At 48.1% G+C, this 23,959-nt stretch overlaps 1 protein-coding gene across 2 annotated transcripts in view; it reads left to right on the forward strand.

Moving 5' to 3' along the window:
* The first annotated feature begins 8,718 nt into the window (after window positions 1-8,718).
* Window positions 8,719-23,959, forward strand: part of UXS1 (UDP-glucuronate decarboxylase 1) — a 95,973-nt gene continuing 80,732 nt past the window's right edge. Inside the window, exon 1 of one of the 2 annotated variants that reach the window (XM_030310296.1) lies at window positions 8,719-8,875. In XM_030310296.1, coding sequence (XP_030166156.1) covers window positions 8,782-8,875 — 94 coding nt within the window. In that variant the 5' untranslated portion in view covers window positions 8,719-8,781. The remainder of the gene's footprint in view (window positions 8,876-23,959) is intronic. The other variant, XM_030310297.1, reaches the window with a different exon arrangement.

Consider the following 23,959-nt stretch of genomic DNA (forward strand, 5'->3'; position numbering starts at 1 on the left):
CAAACAAGACCACCATCCATTCTCAGAACTTTCCATCTGTCCTAAAGACCCTGTACCCATTCAGTGTAACTGTCTGTTCTCTCCTTTGGTTTCCGGCAACCACTATTCTACCTTCCATCTCTATGAATGTGTCTACTCCAGGTTCCTCATACGAGGGGAATCCTAGTGTTTGCCCTGTTGTGTCTGGCTTCCCCCAAGTTGTAGAACGGGTCAGAATTTCCTCCCTTGTCAAGGCTGAATAATATTCCATTGTGTGTATACATCACATTTTGTTTACCCATTCATCTGCTGTTGAACACCTGGGTAGTGTTAATTTTATTTAGAAATTCACCTGGGGATATCTCTTTCGAGGTTCTTCTGTTCCAGTGAAAATCTCCCTTAAGCCAACCCAGCATTCAGGACAAGTTGCTTCCAGCATATGAAGGGAGGAAGTCCTTTGGCAATTCTTGAGCTGCTGTTTTATCACTGCTTCACGGGTCACCTTGAACCTGTATATGAAAGGAGGCTTACCTATCTTTAAAACGAATAAACTGATATCTACTTGTACTGAATCTTCTGCCTTTTCTGCCTTCCCACTCTGGGTTTTGTTCTGCCCAAACACTTCACTGTTATCCCATTAACCCTGGAAAATCCCCCCATCTCAACCTTGGTTCTGACACTCCCTGATGACAGAGATCTGCTACCTGCACAAGGTCTCTGCTTTTCCCTGATGTCGGTAATTTAAAAGCAATTAGGAAGCTGCATATGAAGTGAAACATAAAGTAACTGATTTTTTAAATGTATGTCTAAATATATGTTGTCCTTCAAAATTATCACCTCCTCAAAATGTCTGGGGAATTATCTTCACATCTGTGTTATGGGTTTTATTACTTTATAGGCACAGGGTGCTGTCATGGTTGATTACCTCCTCCCTACTTGACTTAATTCCATTCCATCGCATCCCAACTTACCCTGCTGCTGTCAGTGACTGTGGGCCCAGACAGTGAAGTGGACGTGGAGGATGTGAAGATGCAGACTATTTCATGTATGTTTTTTCATGACTCGGGTGCTTGCTTGCTTGATGTGCTTTACTAAGTTATCATTAGTTGTGCACCAGAAAACCCATCAGAGCAGGTCTCATTGTTATAACTCCATGGCTTCTTATGCTTACGGGGAAGCCATTTTCTTACTATCTTCTCCCCTTCTTGCAGTGTCACTACATCTCACCCCACTCCTGGCCATGTATACCACATACAGTTGTGCAGGTTGTACACTGATTAAAGGCATACTATCATAGAAAACATAGATTTATGTATTTACTATGACAACTTCCTGCCAGATAGGAGGAAGGCGTATTGAGAAAGAAGAGCCTTTTTCTGCTTCCTATGAGAATGCTGTATTTTGCATTCTCTGCTTCTGAAGATCCCATGCAGATGTTTGCTTACACGTGTGCACATGTACACATGCACACACGCACACACAGAATTTTCTCTCCTGACCACTGTTTGTGCCTAAAAATTCTCATTTTAAGCTTTCTTCCTTAATATGTAAAGTATCACAAGGTCTGAAAAGCATGGTTTACTGTCCAATACCTAACCCACTAAGGTAACTGATTACTTCACTGTTGCCTTGTAACACAATGCTCTGACCAAAGTCCTAGGTCAGTTTTAAGGCACTCATTGTTACCAGGCTCTCTTCCAGCTCCTTGGTTATTTTAGTCTGGAATACAGGACTGTCTTTAGACTAGACAAGGAAGGATGATGCCTACAGGATACGATACAGAGGCTTTGCTCAAAATGATCTCCTCCAATGGTAGTTTGTAGTATGTAAAATTAACCACAAAATCCCTGAACTAGAAGGAAGCTCGCAGATAGAACCACAACAACCAAAAAAGGCCTGGGAGACCCTGCCCCCCTCTTCCCCAGCCACGCAGGCGTCACTAACATCACAGCACGTTTCCTGCCACGTCTGGATGCAGGAGCCCTTCCTAACTCCTGCTTCGGGCAACCGCAACATTGCTGCTGCAATTGGCATGCATTTGAAACCTCTTTGCCAATTCTGAATTCAAGACCAGGAGTCTCATTAAAATGCAAACCCCTGGAGGAAAAATGCTTTCAGTCTTCATTGAGTAACACCTCAGGAAGACCTGTCACCCCAGCATGTGACATCAGAGTCTTATGTGATTAATTTTTCTCCCCTTTGACCTCTGCAATCAACTAGAACTTCCACTGTTCTACTTTTGAAATAACCCTCAAATTTGACCCCATGCCCTTTCCACCATGACTGCTAGTGTGTTCCTGCTCCTGTCCACCTGGGCTGTCGTGTCAGCCGTCCATGCCAGGTGCCTCTCCCGTGACACCAGGAGACCAGCCTGACGACGGGAGCTGCTGCTCAGGGCCGGCCCAGCACACTCACTGTCTATAGGCCACAGACCAGACCCGGAGTCTGATCGAGCTTAAGAAGATATTTTCATGGCACCTGGGTGGTGCAGTCGGTTAAGTGTCTGAGTCTTGATTTTGGCTCAGGTCATGATCTCAGTTTGTGAGTTCGAGTCCTACATCAGGCTCCGTGCTGACAGTGTGGGGCCTGCTTACGATTCTCTCTCCCTCTCTCTCTGCCCCTCCCCTGCTCACACACACCCTCTCTCAAAATAAACTTTAAAAAAAAAAAGAAGGTATTTTAAGGGTGACACCAAAGTATTTCTTAGAAAGGGAACTGTGTTTGCTTAGAAAGATAAAAAGGGGAGGCCAGCAGGGTATGGACTAACCCAGGGGAAACAAACCACCCAGCATAGAAATTCCAGGGTTGGGGTGGGACAGGGGGCCTGGAGGTGGCAGTGGGCAGAGGAGAGAGGAGGGGAAAGGGGCACATGCGTGCGCCGGTGTGTGTGTGTGTGTGTGTGTGTGTGTGTGTGTGTGTATAGGGAGAACGGGGTGGAGGACTGCACAGACGGCCATCCCCAGGGATGCAGTAGTCAAAGAACTCTTGGGTGACGCTGCTGTACGTGAGCACTGGAATCAGACAATGAAGCGAATGGATGGTGGATGGCAGGGGCCAGGTTTCTCACTGATGGAGTGGGAAGTTGCAGCCAAGTAAGGGAGGAGGGTAGAAGGATCCACGCGGCAATGGATCGGAGTTGGGGACATCAGGATGAACGCATGCTCAGCTTGACACACACTGTTACCTGCAGAAGTGCTTACCGCCACGTGTATGTGAACACACACACAGTTCTTTGCTTTGTCATCTAGGAAAGCCCAGAAACAACAACACTCCTGTACTAGCACATCCAGCACCCAGATGGTGGTTTCCAGTATCATTCTCCAATAAAAGGAACGAGGACTCTTTGGAGAAGTAGCTGATTCTGGGGCTGGGGCAGGAAGTATACAAGATGAACCTGGAGCACTTGTAGCCCCAGGAAACTAAACCAACAAAGGCAAAGTAACTACAATGAAGAGAGTATATCAAAGGTGCAGAGGAGCCAATTCAAAGAGCTTCTAGTGACCCAAGCCGGGACAATTTGAGCAATGAAACAAACAAAGCAGTATGGCATTATAACTCCAAGTACAAAATCAACAGCCACGAGTCCCATGGAGGATGGATTGGATAATTAAATGACTGGATGTCTATGAATGGGGTAGAAGAGACAAAAGTCCCTTCAGGAAGAGTTCCAGATAATTCATATACATACTACATCCTCGAGGAGGTGACTTGTGACTCCCCGCTTTGTATGTGCGAGCTGTGCAGAATGGCTTTCTTGCAAAGAGGACAGAATGGAAAGGGGACAAAGAGTAGCTACAGAGTAGAGAAACCAGAAAAACACACCTAAGCCTGGCGGTCAAGGCCAACGTCAGCAGTCACAATCATGTTGACAGTATGAAGCCCTGACGTGAAGGGACGTAAATCCTATGGGAATTCAAGATATCAACAACAGGGGGAAATGGGTGCGTGGGGACTTTCTGTATCATCTTCTCAATTTTTCTGCAAGTCTACAGCTGTTCTTTTTTTTTTTTTTTTTAAGTCTAAAGCTGTTATAAAAAATAAAGTCTATTTTTTAAAGAAGACTCATGGTGGGTCTGAGTGGCATAGTTGGTTAGGCCTATCTGACTCTTGATACTGGCTCAGGTCGTGATCTCACAGTTCATGAGTTTGAGCCCCGCGTTGGGCTCTGTGCTGATGGTGCATAGCCTGCTTGGGATTCTGTCTCTCCTTCTCTCTGGACCTCCCCTGCCTGTGCTCTCTCTCTCTCTCAAAATAAATAAATATACTTAAAAAAAAAAGACTCATCGCGGGGGGGGGGCCCTGGGTGGCTTAGTTGGTTGAGCAGCTGACTTCGGCTCAGGTCATGATCTCATGGTTCATGGGTTCGAGCCCTGCGTTGGGCTCTGTGCTGACAGCTCAGAGCCTGGAGCCTGCTTCAGATTCTGTGTCTCCCTCTCTCTCTATCCCTCCCCCGCTCACACTCTCTCCGCCTCTCAAAAATGAATAAACATTAAAAAAATTTTTTTACAGACTCATAGGAATGGGAATGTTAGATATACAATTTCAGACTACTTAGGTGGCTGGCATATTAAACCCTCCTGTGTCCCCAAGCCTGATGGAAGGTACAGTACACTCATTCATTCTGATGTGACACTGGGGCAGGAAACAAAGAGATTGAGTACAGAGACCTACCTCCCATTTGTCCCTCTTCTGAGACCCATGGACGTAATGTCCTTTACGGAGGGACTCCAGTGAAGGAAAACAGCAGTGACCTGTAACACAGCTGGAGTGGCATGGAGGAGAAGCTTCATGACAGGCAACTCCAGAGTAAAGCTGAGACTCTTCTTTCTCAAATACCTTACCAGAAGATGTATCAGCCAAGGTCTAGTCAGGAAAACTACTGTAAGTATTTCAAACATAAGGACTTTAATGCAGGAGATCGGTTACAAAGCTGTTGGAAGGCCTAAGAAGACAAAGGAGAGGAATTCTGAAAGAACAAGAAAGAATGGAGCGATACCCAGAGATGAGAAGCAGTGAATACCCACGGGTGGTCAGCCCTGGAGCAGCCCAGAAGAGAGGCCTTGATTCTCTGACAAGATGTTGCCTGGCTCGGGACGGCTGGGGTCCGGAATCACCCACCTTCGCTAGCAAATGCTAGCAACGTCCGGCAACCGCTAGCCATGGCCACATTGGAAGAGCCAGAAGCAGATGTCTCTTTGTCCCGCTGGGGCCTCCCACTGGCAGGACCTACCAGCAGCTGGATTATGCAGTGCATGGACTCCCAGCCCCAGCAGAACAAGCACAGATGGAGACTGAGGCAACTGGTAAGTAGCTAGCAAAGAAAGTGACCCTTGACCAGGACCGGACTGACTCTTGGTTTGTACCAACCCTCAAGGCCTTCCAGAATCTTTCCTTTCCAACATGTATACCTTCTCCTCGCAATCCCTGCTCCTCCAGCCAAACAAGCATCCCCACTACGCCCTATGGTATCCTTTCCTTCCCCAGTGTCCCCGCCCTGGCTATTTCCTGAGGGTACCCCCTGCCCAACGTGTGTGAGTAAAAATCTTCCCCATGCTTTCAAATTCTGCTCACATAGCTCCTGTTCTGCCAAATGTTCCTCTCACTATTCTCACCTGGAAGCCGAAGTGTGTGGGTTAAAAGGAAAAAAAAAGAAAAAGAAAAAGAAGAAGCCCTGACTCAGAGCAACTGCTCATTTCCATGGTATAAACGCTCCCACTGGAGGTGCGGCCACTCCGCTTTGGTGAGCGTGTACCACAGTACCCGGAAGCAGTGTCTCTGTCTTGTGAAATTCCTTAGCCATCCATGGAGTCTGTCCCACAGCACTCACTGCTTTCTACCATGAATTACAGTTGTTTCTGCACACCTCTTCACCCTCCTGCAGAAAAGCATCCTTAAGTAGCGCAAAGGCATGAGCTAAAATCCCAGCCCCGGGGGTTTCAGTCCCTCCTCTGTTAAACACAGCAGCAGCAGCAGCGACCCTATACCGCAGAGCTGTTAAAAGAAACAGAGTGCCTGGTTGGCTCAGCCGGTTGAGTCTCTGACTCTTGATTTCAGCTCAGGTCATGATCTCAGAGTTCATGAGTTCAAGCCCCATGGTGGGCTCTGTGCTGACAGCACAGAGCCTGCTTGGAATTCGCTCTCTCTCACTTTCTCTCTCGCTCTCTCTCTCTCTGTCTCTCTCTCTCTGCTCCTCCACCAGTGGTGCATGCACACACCGTTTCTCTCTCTCTCAAAAATAAACAGACACTTAAAAAAAAATTACATGAGGCAACATGTCAAAACATCCCGCGTAACAGTCCCTGGCACGTGGTAGAAGCTTTAATAAGTGCAGTTTCCTACCCTTCTTAGGATTTTTAGCACTCTAGGAGAAGAGCCATATTATGATTCAGTTTTTAATCACCCCTTGTAACTAGTAATTGCTCAAAAATATTCTTGTTAACATATCCATTGAAAGAATGAAGTAACTGATAGCAAGGACGGGGTAGGGGTTGGGGACGTGAGCCCGGACCTGTTGGAGGAAGTGGAGGTGAGCCAGTTGGAAAAAGACCAGAGAAAACAGAGAAGAGGAGCACAGGTAAGGACAGACCTAAGCCTGCGGTTTCCCTGATGAGCTTGGAGGGCCTCTTTGGCATCCCCTTCCCCCTGTGCCTTCCCACCTCCACTGGGCACAACGTGTACTACTGCCTACACCCCAATTCTGGCTTTGGTGGAGCTGGAAATCGGGATCCTGGGCCACTAACAGCCTTCTTGGTGGTAATAACGACAGCAGCAGAATTTTACCTATAGCTGCTGATGGCATTTCCATGTATTTACTCCAGTGGGGCAGGAGCAATGGAGCACTGGCATTGGTGCGTGGTGGCAGAAGAGACGCTCGACTAGGAATGCAATTACACACTGTTGTACAGAAATAGCATGTATTTCACAATTTCTGTCCCGTCTGAATTGATAGATACCTATCAACGACATCCTGCCGATAACCGAATATGCTTGAAATCTGCTTACAGCTTCAATCTGATTTTCCCAGTAGGACAAGTGTCAACAAAAATCTTTTCTCACGTCTCTGCTCCTCACCTTTAATCTAAAAATATTAGAATCAGAAAAGCCCAAAGCTCTACCTGCTCTAGGCACTTTTGTGCAACAAGTATAGAACTAACCCAAACCCAAAATGTTAATGAGAGGTAAACTAAGCCTCACAGGCAAAAAGTGGTTTGTTTCAGGCTCACAGCTGGGCTCTGGAAGCCCTGCCACTGTGGGAACCTAGGCTTCTGGCTCCCAAGGCAGGGCTGCCTCTGCCTCCAAAGGAAGCGAAGGAAATGTCACTTGGCAGCCTCCTTTGATACTTCAGAGACTGGGATGGGGCTTCTTGAAAGTAGGCCACTCCGTTTGTGGGCGGCATGATTGGAGGGTGGCTCTTCCTAGGGCAAAACCCCTCAGCATGTTTCCTCCCATTCAGTGATTCTCAGCAAGTTACTGGGGAGACCAGGTTTGGGGGGAGGTTGTATTTAGAATCATACAATCACAGCATTTGGGCTGTGTAGTTTAAGGTTGTAACATATTGCTGCTTTGATTTATTGCTACTTGTTTATTTTTCTTGGAGGTTTCTAATAAAGCTAACACAAAGTGTTTGATTTTGGCAAAATGGCCTGGCACTCCACGGATGCTGCTGGCTCCTCTGACTTCTGTCTGTGGCTGATCAGCACTTTTAGCCAGTACCCCAACATTTTCTGGGGTCTCACTTGACTAGGCATCACAGACCTATGTGTACCATCTTTTCTTTTCTACTGGGACCAGCTTTCTGTGGCTCCGATGACGAGCTTCTGGTGTCCATGTCTGACACACCTCCTTGTTTGCAGCAGGCATTCAATAAATGCCTACGGAATAAATACATTCAGCCACCACACACGCAATCGGTACACCACCGCAATTCACTTCCATAACTACTTTACAGTATATGCACTCAACAAAAAGCTTGGAATGAAACACATGTGATGACACGTTTTTCTCTAGGCAGAGACAAAGCTCGGCTTCACCCTTTCCTTTTCCCGGTTTGTCCTAATTCTATATCACCAGCATTACGTTTTCACAATAATAACAAAATATTTTAAGAAGAAAGACATCCCAGTCGATCACAGCAGAGAAAAAAGGCATCGGGTTTTCACTTTAGCAGTGTTTAGAGGATTAATAATTTTCGCTGCTGCTCCTAACGAAGTCAACACAACAGTCCACAGAATTAGTCAACTTTCTGAAAGAGGCGTTCAAAGAACTTCAAAGACATGGCCAAATTTAGCATAAATATTTCTTTTGATCGCCACATATGAATGCCCACAGCGTGCCACCCCCTGGGCCGGGTTCGGAAACTGGCGACCGCGGTCCCGCCCTCGGGTCGGGGACGTACCTCTTCGGTACAGCGCGCCAGCAGCACTCCGGCAGGGGGAAAACACGCCGGTACGCGCATGCGCCGCGCCCGCCCCGCCTTCGGCTCGCGGCCACATTCTTCGAAAACTGAGCAGAGGCGCAATTGCGCCTGCGGGGAGAGCAGGCGGAGGGGCTGCCTGTTGGGAGGGCGAGGGAGGAGGCGGGGCGAGGGCGGAGTGGCGCATGCGCGGTGGCCCCGCCAGCAGGAAACCCGGCACGCGGGGGCGGGACCGCGCGGGCCGGAGGCAGGAGGCGGGGCTCTCCCCGGCCGCCGCCGCTGCTGCCGCCGCCGCCGCCGCCGCCGCCGCCGCCGTCCCCGCCGCCGCGCATTGTGCAGCAGGCGGGCCCCCGCGCGGCAAGGGCCCTGGACCGGCGCGGCTCCCGGGTATGGTGAGCAAGGCGCTGTTGCGCCTCGTGTCTGCCGTCAACCGCAGGAGGATGAAGCTGCTGTTGGGCATCGCGCTGCTCGCCTACGTAGCCTGTGAGTTCGCGCCCGCGGCCGGCGGGGAGCCCCATTCATTCCCGGACGCCGCGGCAGCGGGGCCGGGGGTCGGGGGGCTGTGGGCAGGGTGGCCCTGCTGCCCGGTCTCCCGCCGCGTACCGGCGGGACCTAAGCTCCCTGCTTTCACTCCTTTTCGGGGGCTGCGAGGACCCGTTTCCCCTTCTCCGCTCTTGCGGCAAAGCAGCTGGCCAACTTGGGCGCAAACCCTCGAGCGCTTAGGCCCCGGCGCGGAGACCTGGCGGTCCGGCGGAGGGTCCTTGCCCCGGAGCTCTGGGACTGCCGGGCCCGGCACGGCCGAGGCGCCAGCCGAGGCCCCAGCCCGGTGTCCCAGTCCCCCCGCCCCGACGCGTGGGACTCCCGTCCACGTCGTCCCGACAGCCGGCGAGGGTCCGGCAGGCGATTCCCGAGCGTGCCGCGCGGGGACACCCTGGGGACAGTCGTGGCCGCGCCGCCGTGTTGGTTAAGTAGGATAAAAATACTGTTGCCGTTGGCAGAGCCCCCGCTCCGACTGTTTGCTCCGCAGGAAAATTACTCAGCATTTAACTATTGGGGAGCCAAGTGTTGCTGATCCCCGCCGGCCCTTGGCCGCGCCCAGATGTCCGGGCGCGCAGGGTCCCCGGGGCGCGGCGGATCGGCCCAGTGGGGAGGCGCAGCTCCCGGAGACCCGGGGCGGTGCTTTGCTATGTAAGGTCCTCGTGTCTATCCTGACTCCCGGCCTCTGCCTGAGACAGGGCAGGAGGGGCACTTCGCAGGCAGGTGGTGGACCCTGTGTTTTCTAAGAGGCAGAAACCCCCACCCCCCTTTTATGTTAAGATCTTTTCGATGAGCATATATTATAATTGTTGCTATTAATACTTTACCAAAGACCGCAGTTGGACTAGAAATAGCTTACAGTGTAAGCTCCCTTTGAATCCTAGTGACCGCACAGACATGCTCTTAAATGAAACAACCTGCTAACTGGTTGAATTACCAAGATCTGGTTCCCGAGATGAGAGGGGACTTGGGAAAGTGACTTCAGTTGAGCTCTAGGAGGACATGTGTTATTAAGACCCAGATTGTCCAGCATAGCCCAGCTGTTCCAGGAGGTGGAGGAGAGAAACCTCAAGCAGGGCTTTTGGATCCTAGGCAGAGTTTCATGCCGGGTTGGGTGTTAGATGGGAGTAGTTTGAAAGGGAGAAAGAGCTCTTAAGTGAATGTGGTCAATCTTGAGCAAGAAAGCTGAGACCCAGGGGAAAGATCACTTAAAATTGCATAATTATTGTTATGAAATAATAATAGCACCTAAATTTGCTGAGTGTTTACATATGTGTGCAGGCATGAGTCTCATTGGCTTATTTAATTATCTCAACAATCTTGGGAAATACTATGGTCATTCCCATTTTAGAGGTGGGAAAATTTAGACCAAGAGGAATTAGGAACATTTATGGATGATTATACAGATGACAAGCTATAGAGAGCCAAGTTTTGAACCTAGAAAGGCCAGGGAGCTGGGGGTAGAACCCAGGTCTGCAGACGGTTCAGTGTTGATCTAGGTTGGACAGAGGTGTTTAGAATTAAATTTTTTTTGATGTTTTATTTTTGAGAGAGAGAGAGCCAGAATGTGAGTGGGGGAGGGGCAGAGAGAGAAGGAGAGACAGAATCTGAAGCAGGCTCCAGGCTCTGAGCTGGAGCTGTCAGCACAGAGCCCCATGCAGGGCTGGACCTCATGAACCATTAGATCATGACCTGAGCTGAAGTCAGACGCTCAACCAACTGAGGCACCCAGGTGCTCCATCGTGATTAGAATTAATAAAGGGAGATTTAGGGAGCCCTGGGAAGTTTTTCAGCATTCATTCAACCAGGAAATCCTGCCAAGTCTTTTCCCTTGTCTGTTACTGTGAATGGTGCTGGGGGACACTGAGGAAGTGCCATCTTGGTGCCTAGAGCAGTGGTTCTCAAACTGGGGAATATATCAGAATCACCTGGAGGGTTTTCAAAACACAGATTTTTGCCTCCCACCTCAGGGTTTTGATTGAGTAGGTCTGGGTTGTGTATTTGTAATAGCGTCACCTGGGAAGTTGTTGCTATGGTCAGGGGACCACTGGTCTAGAAGGTAAGGTGGCCAAGAATGAGATAACCGCCTCGATGAGGGCTGAATTACAAACTGGTATAAAGGAAAGGAATGCATGAGAGATCCTGCATGGGACTCCTGAATTAGGGTGATCAGGAACATTTGTTTCTGTGAGAATTGAGGCTTGAGCTGAGAATTGAATGATGTGTAGAATAGGGAGGCTTAGGGGGGAATGTGTTCCAGGAGGACCAGCATGTGCAGAGGTCCTGTGGCAGCCAAGGGCTGTAGGAATGCAAAGAAAGATAGTGTTTTTGGAGCGTGAAAATGGTACAGTGATGAGGCTGACCAGACAGGGGCCAAGAGCTGGCCGGCTTGGGAGAGGCCTGGTGCCAGCTTATAAAATCTGATTTTAGTTATGAGGGGCTCAAGAACAGGGTGGAGCAGTGTTACTAATGAGCAGGGATGGTACATCTGAGACACGGCCGGAAAAACGTTACGGGGCTCCTGATAGGTGGTGTCCAAGGATACTGAGAATGTAAGTCAGCAGGGAGTCTTACCGACAATCTTGCCCTCCCTGTTAAGAGTGAAATCTCTTTGAAAAAACTGTCCATACTCCCACTTAACACAGCCTCACAGCTAGCCAGTTCCCTTTCTGGAAGTGCACTGTCTGCTCCTCTCTCAAGTTCTGCCAGTCTTTCTCATTGCACTTGGATCTTTCTCAAAGGGCTGTTTTTTTGCCTACTTGGGCCGGAGTCTCCCTTCGTGCATCTGAACTCTTCTGGACCATGCCTAGGGGAGTCAGCCCATGACACCTTGCTCTGCACTAAAGGTCTTTCCCATGCGTGTGTTTTCTTCTCAGTAAAATTCCCAGTCCTTGAGAACAGGGCTTCTATCTTCAGCGTTTCAGCCCATGGAGTACTGAAGAGCTCAGAGGTCTGATTGAAAATCTTGCCAACCTACTAGGTAGGTAGCTCCCCAGGTAGAGGCTCAGCTGGAATTACCTTTAGTGTTTCTTTAACATGCACATAGTTTGAAAAGTCAAATAGAGTCTTCAGGGTTTGTTAGGCAAAACAGAGTCCCTGCCACTATTTTCCCCTGCCGGGAGGCAAGCACTTCCCTTAGCTGATTGTTTTTGGTGTTTATCTTTGTGCCATAGAAACATATGCTTGTTGATTTTTCATTTGTAGGTATTACCTAGTGACTTTATCCTTTGCAAGATGATTATTTTCTTACCTCCCTGCTTCCCCTGTGTTCACCATCCCCCATGTAGATGTGGTGTAATTTTGAGATCAGCATTTAGTGTATATGTGTATGACTAAATGCTGTTCTTCTTGTTAGTGAGCTGTGTTGTGCATGACTTTTGTTTTCGCTGGAGCTAATAAATGGCTTTTTCTTTTTCTTTCTTTCTTTCTTTTTTTTTTCCCCTCTCTGTCTACTATTTCTGATTCAATTCCACATGTTTTGTCAGTTGCCCTAAGATGTTCAGAAGCATCAGGACCTCTTGATGGGGCACCTTCCTGAAGAATGGCCCCCACAGCCTTCAGACCTGCTCTGCCCATTACAGATGTCTTATTCCCTGACTTCCTCTTGCTTATTTCGCACTTATTTCACTTGAATGTGCATTGGAGGAGAATTTTGAGACATGTGATAAATGTCTTGTCTTCACGTTTAATTGGTAGATTGATGATGTAGAATTCTAGACGAAGATTCCTTCAGAACTCTTCAGGGATTATTGCATTACTTTCTGGCTTCTACCGTAGACCAGTTGTGTCAGGTCAGTGCCTTTTGTGGGGCTTGTGTGTTCTTTCTGGAAGGTGTCAGGATCTTCTTTTTGCTCACAAGGGTCATCGTAGACCACACGTTTTCAGCTGTCTGCTGCCTGGCCTTTCCTCTCTCCCAGAGCTTGGTGGCCTCACGCAGTCAGCATGCCCAGGAGCCGAGGGGGGTCCCCTGCTTCAGTTCTGGGCCCAGCGATTAGTTGTAAACATGTTTCCTCCCCTCTGGGTTGATAACTGACATCATTCAAGGTGATGGTGCTCAGTGAAGAGCCTACCCCCACCCTCCTACCCCCACCCCTTCCTTAGAGTGACACAAACTTGAATAATACATCTTCGTTTTTAAGCCTCATAGGGTCTGGGCTCGCTCATTGCTGCAGCTCAGCAGAGCCTGCCCTGACGCACCTGTCCCCTGATGTGGGAGGTGCACATAGCACCTGTGCCCCATGCACTGGGTCCTCTGTGTCCTTGCAACCCAAGAAACTCTTACTTTTCAGTTCTGGGATTTTCTTAAATTATTCTTTGTTTCACCTCCTCATTCTCTGTTTTCTCTCTCTGAATCTTATTACGCTGATGTAGTATTACCTGCTCTAGTCCTTTTATTTCCTATTTTCTCTCCTTAAAAAAAATTTTTTTTTAAGTTTACTTATTTTGAGAGAGAGAGAGAGTACAAGTGGAGGAGGGGCAGAGAGAGAGGGAGAGAGAGAATCCCAAGCAGGCTCTGCATTGACAGTGCAGAGCCTGATGCAGGGCTCCAACTCATGAACTGTGAGATCATGACTGAAACCAAGAGTCGGATACTTAACCAACTGAGCCACCCAGGCGGCCTGTCCACTCTTTAAAAGTTTTGCTCTACTTTCTAGAAACTTCTGCTTTATATATTTAAAAAAAATTTTTTTTAATATTTATTTTTGAGAGAGCGAGCATGAGTGGGGGAAGGGCAGAGAGAGGGAGACACAGGATCCGAAGCAGACTCCAGGCTCCGAGCTGTCAGCACAGACACAGGGCTCGAACTCACTGACCATGAGATCATGACCTGAGCCACGGTTGGTTGCTTAACCGACTGAGCCACCCAGGTGCCCCTACTTTACATTTTAAAGCTTCTAATGATTTTTTTAAAAATTTATTTTTGCTATCATTTTTCATTAATGAGTTCTTTTTTCTCTGGATTAAAAAAAACCAGAAACAAACAAAAGCAGTGGCCTTTATTGCATGGCTGTATTCTTTTCATGGTAGTTTTATTTTTCATTCTCACTAAAGAATCTCTTCCCTCCTAGTCCCTTCCCACTTTTCTTCTTGGAGGCTTTCGTTGGCCTTCTGGTGGCCCTAGGTTGTCCACTCCTATTTGAGAGAGTGCTGTAGGTCTGTCCTCTGAGCCCTGGTGCCCAGGCTCTGCCAGCTGTCTGCTGGACGAGGAGGCCTGGCTGCCCGCATCCTGGAGCCCCCGTGGGGACAGGACTTCAGGTCTGAGCGGTACCGTGATCATCGTCCCAGGTGGACCTGGGGCTCCCCAGTCTGAGACCCCCTTCCAGAGAATGGACTGCCCATCTGCTGCCGGGTGGGGAGTACAGCTGCCAGTCATGCTGCTGTTTGCACACATTTGAAAGCCAGAACTCCTGTCTCGGTGGACTTGTCACCCCATTTCCAGATGCACAAGGCAAGACCATTCCTGACTCTGCCGGGTGCGGCTGGGCCTCCCCACTGTCTGTCCCAGGTATTCTCTTGACTTTGCCTCATCCTCCTCATGCCTTCTAGCTGCATTGTGTTCCCCTTTTCCCACCCCCCCAGGCCCAGACCTTAAACAAGAATGAAAAAGAAGTCTCCTTTCTGCTGTAGTGATTTCAGGAGCCATTACTTTCACCCTCAGCTCGTGAAATCTAGAGTTGTGATACCCTGTCATCCTCATTTAAGTTTTGGCATATCAGGGATCTTGTGGTAATGACACTGTAGCCGTGGCACCCTTCAGTCCTGTCGCTTGCACCCCACTGAAGAGAAACGCTACGAAATGAAACACTGAAAACCATATAAAAGCGCGGTTTATGTGTGTTTGCATTGCATTTATGGAAACAGACTGCAAACTTGTCGGATTCGGGCTTTCGTTAGAACAGCTTTGCCCTTAATCTGATCAGCCCCGCGTGACTAGGGACTGTCCCTCGAATTCATTCGGTAAACATCCACCGGCCTGCTGCCAGGGAGACACAGAGAGTTAGACAGCATCCTGATGCCAGCTGCCTCCAGGGAGGAAAGGGGGGGGGGGAAGACAAAGCAAATAGTACAGGTGCTGGTTCCAGACTTACCTGAGCATGAGGATCAGCCAGCGCTTGTGAAGTGCAGGTTCCCAGGATCCTTGAGACCCTGGGAATCCATTCCTTGGGGGTTGGGAGGGGCACCTCAAAGTTGTTTTGAGCCCTCAGCATCTTAGTTTAATAATTTACACACCTGTTTTCTCTTATTCCTAATGAAAGACTAATTCAGCAAACAGGCAAATACTCCTCTGCCTAGATTTACCAGCTGTTCTTTGTTTCCACATTTGTTCTTTTTCTCTGTTTTAACGTGTACATCTTTGTGTTGAAATATTTGAAAGTTACCCCACCTTTAAATACTTTCACGTAGATCTCCTAGGACTAAAGGCATCTTCTGTATAATATCACCATTACACGCTCTAAAAATTAACATAAATAATACTGTCTAGTGGACAGTCCATGTTTGAGTTTCCCCCAGTTGTACCATCAATGTCTTTGATAGCCTTTAAAAAAAAAAATCTTAATGTTTATTCATTTTTGATGGGGGGAGGCGGAGAGAGAGGGAGACACAGAATCGGAAGCAGGCTCCAGGCTCTGAGCTGTCAGCACAGAGCCCAATGTGGGGCTGGAACTCACGAACCATGAGGTCATGACCTGAGCTGAAGTTGGATGCTTAACAGACTGAGCCACCCAGGTGCTCCCCACCCTCCCCCACCTTTTTTTTTTTTAAACTCTAGGATCAGTTAAGGTTTATATGTTGCTTTTGCCTGTTCCGTCTCTAAATTTTTTGTTTTTTTTTTAATAACATGTACCTTTAAAAAAAAGCCCAGGCCAGTTGTCCTGTAAAACATCTCACATTCTGCGATGTGATTTGTCTGATTGCTTCCTTATAATTAAAGTCAGCTGAACATTTTTATAATCGTGCTTGATGATTTGCCTTCTATCAGGGTTGCCCCACTGTTGATGACACGTTTGATGCCTGGAAGAGTTGGCCATCGCCGCACTTCATATTAAAGGTGCAAGGTGCCTTTTCCTGGTACAAAGTCCCAGAGGTGGTTCTCAGAGACAGAGTGGCTTCTCGTCCAGCGAGTGCATTCAGTGCCCATTGGCAGTCCTCGCCTAGATCAGTTTTCACACTGGGAAATCCAAAATGCTGCTTTTCTTGAGTTTATTTTTATTTTATTTTTTATTTATTTTTTATTTTATTTTTTAATGTTTATTTTTGAGAGAGAGAGAGAGAGAGAGAGAGAGCGTGCGTGCGCGCACGCAAGCGGGGGAGGGGCAGAGAAAGAGAGACATACACAGAATCTGAAGCAGGCTCCGGGCTCCGAGCAGAAGCCCGATGCGAGGCTCGATGCAAGGCTCTAACCCACGAACCGTTAGATCTGACCTGAGCCAGAGTCGGATGCTTAACTGACTGAGCCACCCAGGCGCCCCTGCTTTTCTTGAGTTTATTAACTTGCATTCTTCTGAAAAGAACTTGCCTCCCTCTATCTTCTCTCACTTTCTGTAGTAATTTCCTGTGCCTGTTGTAATGTTGCCACAAACAAGGTGGTTTTCAAACAAGAGAAATTTATTCTCTTACCGTTCAGAGGCCAGATGTCTGAAATTGAGGTGCTGACAAGGCTCCTCTCCCTCCGAAGTCTCCGTTGAGGCTGCAGATGTTTTGGCGTGTGGATGCATCCCTACCATCTTCCTCTGTGGGTGGTCACGTTGCCGCCTCTTGCTGTCACATCTCCCCTGGGTCCCCTATGAGGACACATGGTGCTGGATTTAGGGCCCAACTGAATAATCTAGGGTCATCTTTTGGTCTCAAGATCCTTAATTACACCTGCAAAGCATCCTTTTCCAAGTAAGGTCATAGTCAAGGTTCTAGGGATTAGAATGTGGACATATTTTGGGGGGTCACCAATCAGTTCACCGCTCCTGTTTAAAAAAAATACCACTGTGGACTCAGAGTCTTTGAGCACTACCTTGATCTCCAGATGTTCTGGGCTCATCTTTCCCTGCCTCAGTCCTGGAATTAGCCATTTCTCCAAGGATCCCTGCTTTCTCTCACTGGAGAATATTGTTTAGGAATCAGAGCCTGGGCCCTGGTTGTGCATATTGCCATTGAGGTGTCCTTGCTCCCAGGGCTTGTAGGGAACGGAGCCGGGAAGCATGCACACTTTATCTTCCTTACCTTCCCCCATTCCATATTGCGGTCTCCTTTTTCCCACTGTGAAAATCTCATTTCTAGCATCAGTAAAAAAGTCATCAGCTCTCCACTACCATACAGACAGAACAGTTTCAGAATTGCTACGTCAGTACCACTACCAGTAACAAACTTGGCGAAATTCAGGATTTCTTTGGAGTTCTTTTTGTCCTCAGAATATGTCCTACTGAGGATGTGCAGTTAGAGTATTGTGTTCAGAAGCTACTTGTGATCATTTTTTTTTTAAATGCTGAAACAAGTTAGGGTCGTGCTTTGGTTTGCGACCAACTTTCTTCTTTTTACTAAAGTATTTCAGCCATGTACATGGTTCTGAGTCGAACTACATGAAACATTGGATGATTTGGGGGCAATCTCAAGCCTTCTGCACACTTCTGGTTTGTTTTACCCATCTTATTACAAACGTCAGCATTTAGTCCACGTGTATGCATGCCCTTGCTATCCGTTTTTACTGAGCAGGTATCCTGCGTAGACTGTTTGCCTCCCTTTCCTGGAGAGCAAGGGCTCCGTGTGGGGGCACACAGCCGCCCCCTGTGCTGTTGTGCAGCTGCGTAGTACTCCTGTGTGCACGCACCAGTCTCCTATGGAAGGCGTTTATTTCCAAAATGCTGCTGTCGCAAATACTGCTGCAGTGAATAGACATGTGCGCATGCTGTCACCAGGGGTTGTGAGCAGCCGTCTCCTCTCAGCCTCCCCAGCCGAGGCTGCTGGCAAACGTTTGACTTGTCACCAGCCTGAAAATGGCATCTCCTTGTTTTAATTTGCATTTCTTTCATTGTGTCATGAAGCTGCTTTTGAAATGTTTAAGGACTATTTATATTTATATATATATATATATATATAAATGTATTTCTGAGAACTGTTTATGGGTTTGCTCATTTTTCTATTGAGTTGTTGGTTCTCTTTTGCGCTTATTTATTTATGTAGGCTTCACACCCAACATGGGGCTTGAACTCATGACCCTGAGATCAAGAGTCTCATCCTCCCCTGACTGAGCCAGCCAGGCATCCTTCTTTTCCACTCATCTCTCAAGATCTCTCTCTATATATGTTAACTGTCCTCTGTGAAGTGAATGGCGACTATTTTCTCATGCCTGGTGTGGTAGGGGGGAAAGTATATTTGGTCTTTGTCTCCTATTCTTGGCACAAAGCTCCTAAAACCCTTGAGATTTCCTGAGCGATGGGAGTGTTTTTTGTTATTCATGAGAGCCTCTCTTTGATCCCACCTGAGTTGATGCCAACGAGGTGACTTAGGGTGGGTCCCTAGGTAGCCTTGGTGGGCCAGTCATGAGAAGGACCGGCCATGTGCTTAGAGGGTTGGCACTCCGGCCCCACCCAGCGTCCTCCGGGAAGAGAATGGGGTGCTGGAGATAGAGCGCTACAAAAATTTGAACAGTGGGATTTGTTGAACTCCCCGGTTGTTGAATGCAAGGAGGTACTGGAAGGCTGTGGGAGCTCCAGTCCCATCACCCTGCCTTGCCGTGTACATCTCTTTCACGTGGCTGTTTCTGGGTTGTATCCTTTATAATGAACCAGTGCACGTAAGTAAACTGTTTTCCTGAATTCTGGGAGCCATTCTAGCAAATGATCAAACCCAGGTATGGGGTCATAGGAGCCCTTGCTTTATAGCCACTTCATCAGGATAGGGACTTGTGATTGCCATCTGAAGTGGGGGCAGTCTTGTGGGATTGAGACCCTAACTGGGGTCTGTCCTAATTCTAGATTGTTAGTGTCAGAATGAATTGGAATTGTTGGACACCCATACAGTTAGTGTCCAGAGAGTTGGAGAATAGGTTGTTAATGTGGAGGAAAAAAAAATCCACACATTTGGTGTCAGAGGTGTTCTGACGGCACAAACAGATTGGACCTGGGAATCTTGGTTTCCAACAGTTCTATTTTCCCCACATTGTTCTTAAGAAACTGGTCAAGGTATTCCTTGAGAGAAATGAGACCAGGGACTATGAAGGAATGGAGATGCCCTCAAGGCCCAGGGGTTGCTACTTAGAGGGATAAGATTTGGACGGTAGGGTTGAAGGCAAAGATGCCAGCATGACCATGGCATTGGAGGAGGAGATAGGGTGCAAGGAGCAGGAGTCCTTCAGGCCCTTAAAGGCAGCATTTGAAGTCTGTCCCCAGCATAATCTTTATTCAGTGAGACGAGTTAACATTTGATCAAAATTCATACGGCGCAAGAAGATAAGAGATTTTGGTGAACATACCCTGAATTTTCAAGCATTAGGGCAGGGTCACGTGGAATCAGTTTTGCGTTTGGGGGCAGCCTGTCTAGCCGGGATGTCGCAGTCTGCTGTGTGCATCCCGGACCTTGTGTAGATGTGCTGGTGGGTTGTAGGCCTGCTGTGTGGTACTGCTGTGTAAGCCAGGAAACCCAGAGCGTGGTTGTTGTGATGTCGAAGAGCTTTGACAAATGGATGTTTAACAGGCAGGGCCTGTTTCCAGATTCTCCATGTGCCTTGAATCCACATTAATGCCTGCTTCACTCCCCCCCCCCCCCCCTTGCTGTATGTTCTACAGATGTCTTGGGTCTTAGGAGTTCCTGAAAGATCCATGTGGGAGGAGTGATTCCTCCCACAGAGAAGGGTAGTTTCACTTGCTCTTGTTAGGCTCATAGTTTGGCTTGGAGACAGTCACCTAACCCTGTTGTTCCATTTTTATGCACTTATAAAATTGGAATACTATGTTCTCTTACTACCTTGCAGGTAGTAGTACTTTTTAATGTTTATTTATTTTTGAGAGAGACAGAGACAAAGCTTGAGCAGGGGAGGGGCAGAGAGAGAGGGAGGCACAGAATCCAAAGCAGGCTCCAGGCTCCGAGCTGTCAGCACAAAGCCTGACGCGGGGCTCGAACTCACGAGCTGCGAGATCATGACCTGAGCAGAAGTCTGATGCTCAACCGATCGAGCCACCCAGACGCCCCAGGTAGTAGTACTTTTTAAAAAGCATTATGAGGAATTGAAAGAATTTCTTTAAAGAGATGATAGCTTCAGTTGATGAGCCACCTGGGAGAAAAGATGTCTCCAGGTGTAGGTGTGAGAAAGTGACCTGTGGGGAGGGACTGTCCTTGTTCAGGAAGGGCAGTGACAGCGGGCAAGTGGGTGCTCCCCAGGGGGTGGACTGAGGAACCCCTTTGAAGAGCAAGGGTGAACATCAAGTTAATCCATTAGTTTCTTTGAGTTTCTGGTTAAGCTTTCTATGTTTCTAACCAGAATAAGTTACGTGCTGTAAAGTATCAGTAGCAAACGCTTGGACTGCTTTATCATAGTCTTTTTCAGAAAGGGTCTGAACGTCTTGGAAAGTGAAAACAATTTTGTTAGGGTGGTGAGACCTTGGAATTTTATTGTTAGTATCTTTGAACATTTTTATAGTTTTTCTGAAAACAGACATGCTGTTTCTAATTTAGAATTCTGTTGACATGTGTAATGTAAGTGATCTGAGTTTCGTTTATTTATTTTGAAAGATGTGAGCAGACGGCCATGTTATACCAGCAACAGAAGACTGAGGGTTAGGATGGCTCCATTGGAGTCAAATGAAAGAATCCCATTAATCTGACACTGTCAGGGGCAGTGACAATCCTTGGGAAATGGTTACTAGCTGTGAATGATAAGGGCCACGAACAGTGGTTCTCCACATAAGTTGCACGTAGCCACATCGGGATCTTAGGTCTGTTCTTCCTTTTTGTTTTGTTTTGTTTTTGGATAGAATCTTATTCTAATTCCTTGATCTCCTTATTCCCAGTGCATCTTAATTATTTAAAAGACATAATTCCTGTCCCAGGCTCTCAAAGTAATGAAAGCCCCCCCCCCCCCGCCCCACTTCCTGCTCCCACCCCTGGTGCACATGCTATAATGCAGCATGAGGAGTGGCCTGCTTTGATAATGCTACTGTCTGGCAGGGAGGCGAGGATAATCTCCCCATTTTATTGATGGGGAAAATGAGACATAGGGTGTATATATCACCTGGCCCGGCACTTAGCCTGATACTCCATCATGGTGTAGAGGGACCTGAAGGAACCCCATTTCTTAGCTTCAGTGTAGACTTTTACAGACACTTGTGCTGAAACAATGTTTTACTCTGAAGCAGCCCCAGTGGGGTGCCTACAAGGCGGAGGGGCCAGGAGGTTTTGTAGAGGACCCTACTCCTGGGCATTGGTCCTTGCTGGTGGGTGATCGGCTGGCTTCTGGTCCTCCGTTTGGCCCTGCAGTGGGAGCACCCCCTCTTCTTTGCGACTGTAACCTGGCTGATGAGCATTGTGGGTCCAGGTGGCTGCTGGGCAGCTGGTCTGCCTTGAAGCCCATGCAGCTTGGGTGGTTGGAAGGCCTGTTCCTCTGTCCCAGCAGCAACGTCCTGTCCATGACAGGGTGCTGAGTTTGTAGGGCCCGCAGCCCTTCTGAGCCAGAGTGGTGGGTCTTGTACCTGCATCTGCCTGGCTCACCTACCCTGTCCCCCACCACTGAGCACCGGGATCTTCCTGAGGCCTCTAAGGCACCTGCCCACCTCACGCCTTGTGCTCCAACACCCTTGCCCCTCGTCTGCCTATCCATTCTTCCCCTCCCCCCTTCCACACTCCCACCTCCCCTTTCTCACACACCCACCTCACCTACAGTCCCTGCTACTCCCTGCGCTGCCCACTCCCTTCTGCTTCCTCTCTCCCTCTCCATCTCCCCCTTCCTCATTCCCCACCTGTCCCCTCACCCCCTCTCCCACCCTCCTCCCCAGTCGCCCACCCAGTCTGTCCTGTCCTACTCATGTCTCTTTCCCTCTCTCCCAGCTCTCACCCCCAGCCCCACACAGACACCCCCGCCACACTCACCCCCTCATCTGGCTTCTCCCATATACCTCTTTCCTCATGTTAGTCAGGGGCTTTCCTCATGTTCTCCGGGGCTGTGCTATTCCTGACTAACGCCGTGGGTAGAAGGCTGGCATTTTCCAGGCCTGTTCGGGTGACCTATGGACACAGCCATTCCATGGGCTTCTGTCCCTATGGATGGCCACCTACCAGTGGGGAATCATTGCATTGGTCATGGGCGTGGCACACGTGGCTGTGGTCTAGATGACTCCAGTGGGCACCGTGGTCTGAAATGTCCCTCCTGAGTCCCTCCCGCACCTTCTTTCCTTCTCCACCTCTTCAAATACAAAATGAAAAGGCCAACTTAAAACCATCTTCAAGGGGCATCAGGGTGGCTCGGTCAATTAGGCGTCAGACACTTGGTCTCTGCTCAGGTCGTGAGAGCCCCAGAGCCCCAGAGCCCCGAGTTGGTCTCTGTGCTGACAGCATGAGGCCTGCTTGGGATTCTCTGCCCCTGCCCCCAACCTAAATAAATAAACAAATAAGAGTAGATAATTCGTAAATAGGAAAATAATGTACTTTACTCAGTGTGGAAAAACAGAATGAAGTACAATGATAAAATCAGTCTTTCAAATTTTAGGATAGTAAAATGTCTTCCCACATACAGGTAGTGATGTCTCTTCATTTTCAATGAGATCTTTCTTTTTGGCCCTCAGTAAAGTTTTATAATTTTTTTCATGTAGGTTTTATTTTTGTGGAATTTATGTCTATCAAGTTTCTCTTTAGTATTTTACATAAAGATCCAGTAGCACACTTATTATTGACAGCAACTTTAAAAAAAAACAAACATGTTTATTTATTTTGAGAGAGAGCACGCATGAGCCAGGAAGGAGCAGAGAGAGGGAGAGGGAGAGGGAGAGGGAGAGGGAGAAGGAGAGGGGGGGAGAGAGAGAGAGAGAGAGAGAGAGAGAGAGAGAGAGAGAGAGAATCCCAAGCAGGCTCTGTGCTATCAGCACAGAGTCCAACATGGGGCTTGAACCCACAAACCGTGAGATCTTGACCTGAGCCGAAACTGCTTAATTGCATGCTTAATTGACTGAGCTACCCAGGTGCCCCGACATAGCAACTTTTTTTTTAATGTTTATTTATTTTTGAGAGAGAGACAGAACACTAGTGGGGGAGGGGCAGAGAGGGAGGGAGACACAGAATTTGAAGCAGGCTCCAGGCTCTAAGCTGTCAGCACAGAGCCCCATGCGGGGCTCGAACTCACGAACTGTGAGATCATGACCTTGAGCCAAAGTCGGATGCTTAACCTACTGAGCCACCCAGGCACCCCTCGACACAGCAACTTTTAACAGCAAGCTGCAGAATTTCCCCCAAAGTTATATTCCATTTTTAAAAAGTTTCTCCTTCATGCTTTGTACTGATCCTCACATATACACGTTTTCTTTTTCCATCTTGTTCTTAATCATAGTGTTCTACTTTCTAAAAACGGTTACTACACCTTTATGTGTTCTGTCATAGTTTCACATTCTGGGTTTGGTCACATGAAGGCTCCTTCCTCCATCTGGAAGTTGTGGTGAAGAGTCTGAACTGTCCTTTCCTTCCTACCTACTTAAAACAAAACAAAACAAAACAAAAAAACAAACCTTTTCTTCCGGCTTTCTTTGCCTTTGGCAATCTAAAAATAGATCCAACCAAGCTTACTATCAGACCTAATCAGTGATGCTCATTGGAAGTTAGTTGAAAAGGAAGCGGAGCTGTTGCTTGTTAGTTTTCAGCAGATTCATCATCTACTTGGGCAGCAAATGTTTATTGAGTGGCCTGCTCTGTGCTAGGGTCTGGAAATGCAGGCTTTCTATGGACTTCTGTTCCCACTGGGTAGTAATTGATCAGAGGGCAAGAACTCTGGGTCAGTTTCAGGGTGAATCCTGAGAAGTGAGGTCTGCGATTGTGATTTAGGCTTTGTGATCTGTTACA

This window comes from Lynx canadensis, chromosome A3 (genome assembly GCF_007474595.2).
Source record: "Lynx canadensis isolate LIC74 chromosome A3, mLynCan4.pri.v2, whole genome shotgun sequence".
Taxonomy (NCBI): Eukaryota; Metazoa; Chordata; class Mammalia; order Carnivora; family Felidae; genus Lynx; species Lynx canadensis.